We start from the raw sequence: 11,371 nt of genomic DNA, 5'->3' as shown, positions 1-11,371 counted from the left end.
TTAAATAAAAAAAAGGGTGACACCAGCTTTGAGCAGTGCCATTCAGATGTCAACAAATCTGTTACAGTGAGACAGAAAAAAATGTGCAAAACAAAATAGTTAAGAAAGCAGAAAGTAACTGGGAATTGCCAGTAGAGAACTCCTCATGTGAGAAATAATCCCTTTAAAGATGCATTACAGCTCCTAATGTGATTATTTCTAGTGCCCAACAAGTGGACATTTCTTTGTAGAATCTAATGTTCTGTTTGCTAGGACAGCCAAAGCAGAATTTCTGATTGAGAAAAAAAAACCTGAATTGTGGGTGTTGCTGTTTAGTGAATTGATAATTCTGACTGTTACTCTGGTATTATTTTGTAATTGCACGCCGACTACTGAACTAAGAATTTTCCCTATTATTGTATCTTCACAAATTTAACAAGACGAAATGCAACTAATAAGTGAAGATGGGTCTGACATTTTTTAATGCATACCAAAGCCCATTTTACTCACAGTACATATTATTACACAGCACAAACACATAGAACAACCCTGGGTTACATACAATGTGACGTATAAACCTATATGTGTGTGGAAGAAGAGTCTGACAAATAGATAAAAAAGGTTGCCAGGTCAAGCCCCACAACTGATCCACTACCATCTGACCTTATGTACAAAACAACATGCAAATGCTCTGGTTTGAAAGAAAGAAAGAAGGAAAAAGAAAGAAAGAAACAAACACTATTTTCTGACATTGTACATTCTCTTAGGTAATATTCAGTTGCACACAAGGTATCAAGCAGGTGCAGGTCTATGCCATCTCACGGAATGCACCAGCTGTCTAGCCTTTGTGTTCAGGTGCTAACTCTCCATTCCACTTTTATTGGGTTAAATTGTTAACTACGGTTTCAGTGAAATTGGGATTTCTTACACATTAGCCAGTTAGCCTGACTTGCACACTATATACATTTCTAACATGCAAAAGAAAACAATTGTTTCATACACACCAACATACAGAAATATGGATATCAGCTTTTGCAACAAAGAAGTACATAATACTTACCTGCACAAGAATTATCATTCAAATACACTAAATCTGTGCTAATTTACAAAAAAACAAGCCATCACAAAGTGCAAACATGGCAAACTTGAAATCTAAATTTCTTTTTAAAATTCCAAAATATAAGTATGGGTTTATTACCTGCTTCTCAGAGCAGTCTCAGTTCCATTCCAGTTAAAGACATTTTCTTTGAGGCGCTGTTCAAGCTCCTTGACTTGATTACGAAGTACATACAGCTCCGGGTTCTCCAAGTGAACTTCAGGTCCCTTGTCCCTTTCACTTCTCATAGCGTCCAAGTCCTGGAAAGACCACGAGGTGTCAATCTTGACACTAACACTTAAAACATCAGCACCTTCAGATACAGGAGCTGCCAGATAATAGCAAAACTCCTTGCTTTGCTCTGCTAATGGCTCTGAATTTTCGGTTTCCATGTCAAAGGCAGTACTAACCATACAAAGGCCATGCTGCTCTGCTTGTTTCAATATGTTTGGATATTTATTTATTGTGCCAGAAAGCAACCTGCTAACTCCTCTTTGTCTGGTATACCTGAATCTATTATTAATGACGCCAGAGAAGCTGGTCTATTATTGGGAATAGAGAGACGTAACATGAAATCGCTTCTCCAGTTACTGATGTAGACGGCTCCTATTGACTTTCTTTACAAAACATCTTCCCCTGAAAAGAACTTTCAGCGGCTTGCCTTCTCTGTATTAGAACACTGCACAAATCTAAATCCTACTAATAAATTATCTGTATTTTTACATATTGGTAGGCCCTTACATGCTGCAATGTTTAAATATTTTAAGAGGAAACAATTTCCCTTAAGAAGTTGCTTTCTTTTATTTGAGCTCTTATTCATTATTGCCATATGCTCAGTTCTGAACTTCACATGTGAATTAAAAATGGCCTCACTATTAATTTACTTTAGAGGGAAATTTAGTATATCTCAGTTGTACTGGATTCAGGTTGCTGTCTTTGCACATGTCCATATGTCCAGGTGGGGTTCTCAAAGGTGGGCATTTGATTTGAGAATGTAAATTGGGCCTCTCTGGAATGGACTGAACTTTCCGTCCTGGGTTGGCTCCTGCCTTGTGTCCAGTCTACGAGACTTTGAAATGCATTATGAATATCTGATAATGGATCAATCATATACATATTTTAAATATTATTATGGGCATCTCTGTTTTTATTAACATTGTCCTTAAAGGTCTCATAAAGAGCTGTAGCTACAAATAACTAAATGAGATTGTAGTAGTCCTTCTCTTTACTCTTCCTAACATTTAACAGGCTAATGCGTTATGGTGGATTGCCGGCATTTTACTCCGGCCCTCACCCCCAGGCCGCTAGGAGGAGCTCTCCCGAGAGCATATATGGGCCCCGAATTCCAGCAGGGCCTCATGGACTATGGAGTTTTTATACACAGCCCTGCTGGATACCTTGGGGGCCACTGGGAGTCGCTGTCGGGAAGCCAGTGGACTCATTTGTGCACCATGACCCGGAAGTTCGTCACAGGAAGAGCGACGGGCTCCCGGGGTGAAGAAAAGTACTGTTTACTCTGACCCGGAAGGAATAAGGACTTGTGGAAATGTTGGGCAGAAACACTTCCGGGTCAGGAGGAATAAAAGGACTCTGGGAACTCCCAGACAATGAGCCGAGCTGGGTGGTAGGAGGGCAACGCGTCTGGGAGTGGAGGATTGTGATTATTATTGTATTATTATTGGTTTATTGTATTGTTTATGAATATAGTGGAGTGGAGGGTGCTTGGTGCACATTATTATAATAAATATAATTATTGTGGCAATTTTACCAGGTGTTTGGTGTGGTACATGAGGGTTCAAGGGAGCACTACTGCCCCTACTGCGACAGCGTTTTATTTTATATATCAAACAATTTTAACATATGTAGCAGATACACCAATGAATGAGCTTTCAGGAATATTCTAGTAACACCGAACAATGTCATATGCTTGGCTATTGTTGGTGCTGCACTGCTCTTGGGCCCTAATTTAATTCCCAGTTGGGGTAACTTAAGTATGAACTATGCCTTTTCATCAAATATTGGTGATTTCCTCAGAATGTCAAGATCCCCCCTGGAGTCCACATAGTACTGTTTAATAACAAATGTTTTTTGGCCTGTGTGTTGAACAACAGTTAGAAGGTTATGAGGCACCTCACCCTGTACTGGCACCTGTTTCATGTTGCTGGAGTGATAAACCAGGGGCAAACTGTTAACACCATACAGGGAGCCATATATATATATATATATATATATATATATATATATATATATATATATATATATATATATATATATATATATGGCCATAAATGGCCAAATATTATATATTACATAATATTACATATTATATGGCCACAAATAAGTAAAAAAAAAGTGTATCTATCATTGCACACCCTGAGTTACAGTCTTGGGGCACACATTATCCGTGTAACAAGCATCATCATAAGACTGCCTCGTTCCATTGATAATATTGATATCATTCTCATTATGGTCAGCTACTGTACCCCTCAAATGTGCTTTCTTTTTAAACACATGTGGAATGGAAGGCTGGAGTACTGATCAGGTCATGACATCTTGATTACCCAAAGTGCATCAGTACGCATCAGTGGATCTTACAGTACGCATGTGTGAAGGTCGTGCGCATGGCTGCTATAGCTCTGTGATGTCACAGTGGCCTTGCAAAGCATTATTTGATCAAACACACTTGATCTTCAATACCAAGTTTTTAATATTTTTGCGAAAAATGCACACATTTTGTACGTTTTAAGCATAGGGATGGATAATAGGCATATGGATCATGTGACACTAGTTACGTGAAAATTTTATTTTATTTTAACATGGATGTTTTTGCATGATTTGCTATTGTCCAGCATTGGTCACCACAGGGTTCCATTACATCTGAAACCTCAATATGTGATTTATCCAAGAACACATGATTAAAACTTTTTCTCTGTCACCTTTACAAAGTACATGGAATAAATAAAATATATAAAAAAATAATTTTTGGGTGGTATATTTCTTTAACTGGTCCATTTGTGGCCTTGAATCTGAAGTTAAATATTAGTTACTAGTCTTATTTAAAATTGGAACTGATCTGGCTTTTCACTGACAGTAGCCACTAGAAATCGAATAATGGATTTTGAATTTACTATCGAATTGCAATGCGCACAGACCTACAGGAGGTGCCGGCTTGTCAAGACTACACTTCTAACAGCTCAGTTTCACTGCACTGCACTGCAGAAGTTGGTTGTCCACAGGCAGAGAGGGGCGACATGCTAATGCCAGAGTAAAAGAAAGAGAAAAAGGATTTAGAACTTATCTTCCATTTGTTGTAAGAGGAAATGTTTGATTGTAGTCAATAAGATGGATAAAATGTCTGCAATTAGAGTGGGCAATGGAGCATACAAGTACTGTGGGACATTTTGTGTTTTACAGAGAGCTGGCTTAAATCTAACATATATGACACTGTGTTAATGCTGGATAGATTTCACCGAACAGATTTTCGAACAGATCCAGTAGGGTGCAGTAAAAAAAAGACAGGAGGGAGACAAGCCATCTATATGAATGAGGGATAGTGTAAAAGGAAGCATATTGCAGTTAAAACTACAGTTTGTAATTCAGACATTGAAATTCTGTCTGTCGGAATTTGTCCACGTTATTTGCCCTGGGAGATTAAACATTAACAAGGATGATTTAATTTAAAGATGTCATGTAACATGCAATGGAGACTTAGAACGGAAATTATTCATTCTGTCACCAACACTTTAATACTGACTCAACCAGACTCTGTGGAGATTTTAACCATGTGACACTGGAAGTACCAATGACAAATTTCTATCAGTTTGTGACAGGTTCCACTCGAGGAAATAACAAGCTGGACTTGCTAAAGATAACTTTAAATATAAACTACTTCAGACCATTCTGACCACAACCTGGTTCATCTTATTCTCATCTACAAGCTTCTTATTAGATGGCAACCTGTTAAAACCAGAATGGTGAAAAAAGTGGAGCCGATAGGCAGAAATGGCTCTGAATGACTGCATGAAAATGACAGACTGGAAAATGATGTGCAAGTTACACGAGGATGACACTAAGGGACTCTGTCAATACATCATAGACTATATTAATTTCTGTGTGACAAACTTGTACCCACAAAGACAATGTCCTCAGAATCTTAAGGACTGTGCTGATCAACTTTGTAATTTCTTCAGTCACTTGCTTAGTCTGTCTCTAAAGCTTCAGAAAGTACCACTGCTGTGGAAAACATCCTGCATTATTCCCATTGGAAAGAAGGTAGGCACCACTTCATCTAATGACTACAGACCAGTGGCACTTATGCCTCACATGATGAAGAACTTTAAGAGAATGGTCGTGGACTATATAAGGCCTCTTATGGCAGACTACCTGAATCCACTGCAGTTTGTGTATTGGACAAAGAATGGTGTGGAGGATGCAATTTTCTATATGCTCCACAAGGCTTATTCTCACCTGGGCAAAGCTGGCGGCACTGTGAGGATTGTGTTTTTTGATTTCTCCAGGGCTTTCAATAACACCTAACCATCCCTGTTATGCAGATTGGTGAGAGCCTATGGTGTCCTGGATAACTGACTACCTGTCACGCTGTTCGCAGTTTGTGAAACTCAAGGACTGTTTCTCTGATGTGGATATGTGCAGCGCTAGAGCACCACAAGGAACAGTGCTGTTTACACTTGAAGAAATTATCAGATGATTCACTACTTATGGGGTGTATTGATACAGAGGATGAGAGAGAGCATAGGAGTCGAGTGGAGAACTTTGATTCTTGGTGCAAAGAGAATTGTCTGCATCTTAACATCAGCAAAAACAAGGAACTGGTTATTGACTTCCAGTCTGACAGGACTACACCTCTTTCAGGTACAAAACATTGAGAAAGCACAGCTTGTCTGTATGTATGCCCTATTCTAGACCAGCACTTGGCCATTCCTCGTTACCTGACACAAATGTTTTCCCCAAAAAATGCCAATTATGTCGCTATTAGAGGCTGCCAACAGCTGCCATTATATACAGTAAATGTGTCCCGTTTCATGATGATGGTTGTCATGTCACCCTCCAGTTTCCTATTCCTAAGTATTCTCTTAGTTTATTATCTCATGTTCTTGTTCCTTACTTTGTCTTTTTTTTTGATGAATTAATGATTTGGTTTCCCTTTTGTAGCTGCTTTTTAAGTCTTTTTTATAGCTGCTACTTCTATTTCTTCTCAGTTGACTGGTACATTATCCATGCATGCTTTATGTCTGGTTATTACGTGAGTGTCCTTCAGACTTTTATCCGATAGTATTAAATTCTGCTGTAAACAAAGCCACAAGCAGCTTGAGCACATAATAAATTGCAACAACCTCTGTTTTCATTCATCCTCCTTCTAAAAACATCTTCTTCGCAGCACTGGTTTATGTCTGTTTTATCACTGTTCCTTCAAAGTTAGTTGTAATTTCTTTCTAGTATATAAAATTAATTACTTAAAAATCATTACAAAAAAAAAAAATAGGTAAGACTCACCAGAGGATCAACTCAGCTTGCAGTAGCTTGCGGAACTTATAGACTCTCTTATACAGATAACAATATTACACATGAATGAATGAATCACTGGATTCATTTTCTGTTAACATGGAAAAATTTTATAAGATTTGTGTTCTGGTTGTTCTGGTATTACGATGCCTGCTTTGCCAATTATCATGTGAATCTTGCAGATCTCAAACTTGAGCATGTGTTACAGGCAAAAACATATTAGACTCAATACATTTGATTCAATTGGGAATCAATAAACAAGAAAGGACGGCTGCTCGATAACATCAAGAGGCATGCTCTCATGCAATATGTGAGAAAATGCAATAATGTGCACAATGGTGCATTTCGGAGAGGAAAACATACACCATGTCACATTTTTAAAAAATGCAACGCACTCCTCTTCAGTTATGTGAATGAGAGCTGTGGTGCACTGATTTCTAGCATATAAGTTGACAAATATTTTGTATTTCTTTATTTGTAAGTCAGACAAAACAAATGTAATATCAGTGTTTCAGGAGGCATATTTTACTTACTGATGAGAACAGAGGTGCTTTGATGTTTACCTAACCAACCCGCAGTCTTTAGGACTAACTCAAGATGAGGACTTTATGGTGAGGGAATGGAGCATCACACCAGCTTGGCAAGCGTAGATGGTTTTGGACTTGGAGCCTATAAGCCAATGCCTACAGGAAGGTCATAAACTGAATAAACAAAGGAAGTAGGGGATGAGTTATACCTGAATTCTATTGGTCTGAAGTATGGATATTTATGATTGGTTCTGTAATCATTCTGTACTCCAATGTCTCATTGGTTTGTGTTTTATTGTAAGAAAGGTATACATTAGGTCACCCCACCTTTAACTCTCTCACCCTCACCATATGGCCATGTAGAGAAGACAATGATGAAGACAACTTTAACTCGGTAGCCATACTAAGGCTGGCATTTGGCCTGTTTCAATACTCCATTCAATCAGCATGTGTTAACAAAGCAAGCTAAGGTGAACATAAGCCAAGAGCCACCAATGGACTCAAGATATACTGCTACTTAGGCTGTAAGGATTTGGTGCCAATATCCTCATAAGAATCTGCTTCTTGAATATTTATGGACATATTTTTTTTATCAATAATGCATAATTAAAAGTGCAACTTAACTCCTGTCTAATTGCTTGAGGTTACATAAGTAGAAGGAAAGTGGGGATGAAGTGCTGAAGTACCTGATAACAGAGTGGTAAGTGTATGGGATTTTAGACATTTTATTAAGGTCTACACAATAAAGAGTATAAAACGGTAAAAACAGGGGCACAATAGGACCTTACACAATAAAACAAGAGCCATAAAACAGAACTGATTGTAGTCGTGTACTATGAACTACCTGTTTTCCATGGCTGAAGAAAAAGGGCAGGTAAATACAGACTTTAAAAAATAAATAGTTTATTTTGTGTTTAAAGAAAAAATTAAACAAAAAAAAAAAACATTTGGCAACTGCTAAATCTGTTTCACTCGTCACTAACTAACTCATTGGTTCTCTTTCTTTTGTAAGTCTTATATTTCTTAATCCTGTGTTTATCTATTGTAATGTGAAACCTCAGTACTCTTTGGATAGTAATGTTTCTGTGCTTTCGATAGGATTCAGCAAGACATTTTCATATCACCAGCTCCTTTGTTAATGATCGCTCGGAGTTACCTGCAGTGCTATTTCCCTTTTCACCAGCAAATGCTTAATGATAGAAGAGAAATCAAGCAGGAATGCATGAAACTGTTAGTGTCTCAACTTACAAGCAGCTCTTTAGTGGAATTTGGCTTTTGTATCACTGAAATTGCTTAACTGACAAAAGGGATACTACTGTACATGCAAATATTATCTCTACATTGTTGCCTAATTATGACATTGAAATGTGGAGTCTCTTAACTTGTTAACATTTTCAATATTCATGTGTCAAATTACTTCATTAATGAATTCAAAATAAAATAATTTTTAATGCTACTGAGTCCTTAACAGTTGACCTTTCAAGCAATTCATCAATCGCCTCAATTTCTTTAATCTAATACTCATTTTAACTATTACAATCATCATCATCGTCACCTACAACAATAAGGGCTGCAAACATTTAACAAAAGTCCAACTACATTTTAAGGAAAACTGAAAAGGTCCCATACCTGTTCCAAGTCCTGGATTTGTGCCTGCAGTAGGCCCTCTTGGTCTTGTAGTCTTTTTATCAATGTGTCTTTACTCTTCAGCTCATTAGCCACATGACTTGACAGATGATGTTCTTTAGATAGCTTTGTCTCTAAACTAAAAACGTGCTGAACTTTCTCAGACAGCTCAGCGTGCAGTTCCTCAATCTTCTGCTGCAGCGCTACTTCGGTGGCCTTCACTTTACGAAGCCTTGCCTCTAGCTCTTCTATCTGCAACGTCAAGCTTTCTCTGTTTGCTTTACCAGCTTTAATTTCCTTCTCCTGCATCTTTAGCTGTAACTCGGTCTTATGTCGCTCTTTAAACCAATCGGCTTCTTTGCCTTTAAACTCTAAAGTGACTCTCTTCAGCTCAGATGTCAACTCAGAAATTTCTTTTTCATTCTGAGAGTTCAGCTCTACAAGTTTGCTGTCTCTTTCTCTCAGCTGATGTTCATATTTTCTAATTTCCGATTCCAAGGTATTCATTTTTTCTATCATTTGCTCATTTTCCACTTTGGTTTCTCTATTGATTTGCTCACAGTTTGAAAACTTTATCTTCCACCGGTGAAGCTCATCGGTTAACTCATGCTGTTTTGTGCCCAGCTGCTCATTGCGCAGAGACAGTCTCCTCTGTGTTTCCTCCATCTCCCTAAGCAGTTCCTCCTGACTCACCAACCTCGACTGCAGGTGCTGCACAGTTTCTTCTCTCATGCTTAGCAGATAATCCATTCGAGCAATCTTATCATTATCGTTTTTGCAAATCCTCTCCTGCACACTGTCCAACAGCTCCTCCAAACTCCTGATCTTCTCCTGATGCCTCAATTCGGATTCTTTGAGCATCCTCTGTTGGTCCTGTAGGTGCCTCATCTCTTCATTCTTGCTCTCCAATTCACCTTCGAGTTCTTCTATTTGTCTGATTCTTCCATTTATTTCCACTTCACATTTCGTTTGAAGTATAATCAAAGCTTCTTCCATGCCACTGCTTTCATCTTCCATCACTCCTTGTAGCTGTTCATAACAATCATGCAGAGTGGTGTGACTTTCATCAGGGCAAAGCCTCTGCTCCACTTGTTGCAGCTCACATGCTCTCTTACTGAGAAGTAAGGCTTCATCTTTTTCCTGAAGCATCTGTCTCAAACTGTTAATTTGTGTTTGGAGTTGACTCTCCATTTTGATAAACCTCTGTCTCTGGTTTTCATCAATACTCTCCCAGTCGTTAGTGTTTTTTTTCAGCTGTAAACACTGCTTCCTAAGTTTTGCCTCACTCTGCACCTTTTTTTCTAGTTCTACTTTTAAATGCTCAACTGTTGCCATAAAAAGATGGTTGGATTCCACCATTTCTTGCATCTGCTTCAGCAGATGATCCTTAGAGGACTGAACCTGGGCCTGCACTGCATCCTTCGCCGCAATGTCAATGAGCAGCAAGTTTCCTTTCTCCTCCAGGTTCTCTCCCTCGTGCTGAAGCTCCTCCTCGTGCTTTTTTCTGGCATCTTCTTTTTCCTTGTACCACTGTTCCATTTTGGCATACTGCCTTAAAAATGCTCCTTCGGGTTTGAGCTTCCTTCCTAGTTCACTAATTCTACTTTGAAGCTTATTTATATCAATTTCTTTGACAGCTAGCAGATCTTCAATACTGGTGACTTTTTCTTGGACATGAAACTGATCAAAGTCATTTTCTTCATCACTGCAGCAGGCGTCTGATAGTCCTGGCCCGTCGATGGTGCAGAGTTTACCGTGAAGATGACTGCAGTAAAGGTGGGACTGCTGTAACATGTGTTCCAGCTCTATAGCCTTTTCCCACAGAAATCTGGCCTCCTCGGTTTTTGTCACCAAGATGCATTCATATTCTTTTATGTTTTGCTGCATGTCTTTTGGCTGATCTGAATGCTCATTAACTGCATTTTCCATTTATATCTTTTACGTTTTTATGGGTGAAATGAAATTCCTTTTTCAGCTACTTTTAGCTTGATGGCCTGTCATTTTTGCCTATTACTATTGCTAAAATTTGTGCAAATTATAAATTATGCCTCCTCACTTACTTGTACTTGCAAAAAAAAAAAAAAGAAATAACATAAAATAAACAAACATGTTCTATGCTGAAATGATCTTGATACTCCATTCTTTTATTTTAACTGTTTTCATTAAAAGTACAAAAATATATAATTGGTTTGACAGTATCTTTAGTTCATAAACAGCGAAATAATAATTTCAGCTTCTTCCTCTGAGTTTGATTTAATTTATAAAAATGCTGTCTTTAGAAGCACTAGATTAACATTATACTTTCCCTCTTGATTGTTACTCAGTACACTTCAATATACATACAGTACGTCTGATTGTTCCATTTTAATGCTCCACCTTCATGTTTTAAATTTTGTGCCTATGAAAAAAAAGAAAAAGCAACAGAATTACAACACTGGCTGCTGCTGTTTGCAACATGCATGTTACAGTTTATATTTCAAAATGACTATCATGAAATAGAAAGTAGAAAAACTTTACACCAGACCTGCCAGTGTAATCCTGAAAGAGATTACAACATATTACAAAGAAAACCTTTCACACAAAATGCAGCAAGCAGGCAAATGAAGTTAAGCCGGTTTGT

At 38.1% G+C, this 11,371-nt stretch overlaps 1 protein-coding gene across 4 annotated transcripts in view; it reads right to left on the bottom strand.

The window, feature by feature from the left end:
* Positions 1 to 10,851: 10,851 nt before the first annotated feature.
* jakmip1 (janus kinase and microtubule interacting protein 1) overlaps positions 10,852 to 11,371 on the bottom strand; it is a 278,170-nt gene continuing 277,650 nt past the window's right edge. For 2 of the 4 annotated variants that reach the window (XM_039751459.1, XM_039751462.1), the window contains one exon: positions 10,853 to 11,149. In XM_039751459.1, coding sequence (XP_039607393.1) covers positions 11,072 to 11,149 — 78 coding nt within the window. In that variant the 3' untranslated portion in view covers positions 10,853 to 11,071. Of the gene's footprint in view, positions 11,150 to 11,371 lie in introns of all 4 variants that reach the window. The other 2 variants (XM_039751460.1, XM_039751461.1) reach the window with 2 other exon arrangements.

This window comes from Polypterus senegalus, chromosome 4 (genome assembly GCF_016835505.1).
Source record: "Polypterus senegalus isolate Bchr_013 chromosome 4, ASM1683550v1, whole genome shotgun sequence".
NCBI classification, from domain to species: Eukaryota; Metazoa; Chordata; class Cladistia; order Polypteriformes; family Polypteridae; genus Polypterus; species Polypterus senegalus.
This window is presented reverse-complemented; position numbering and strand designations above follow the sequence as displayed.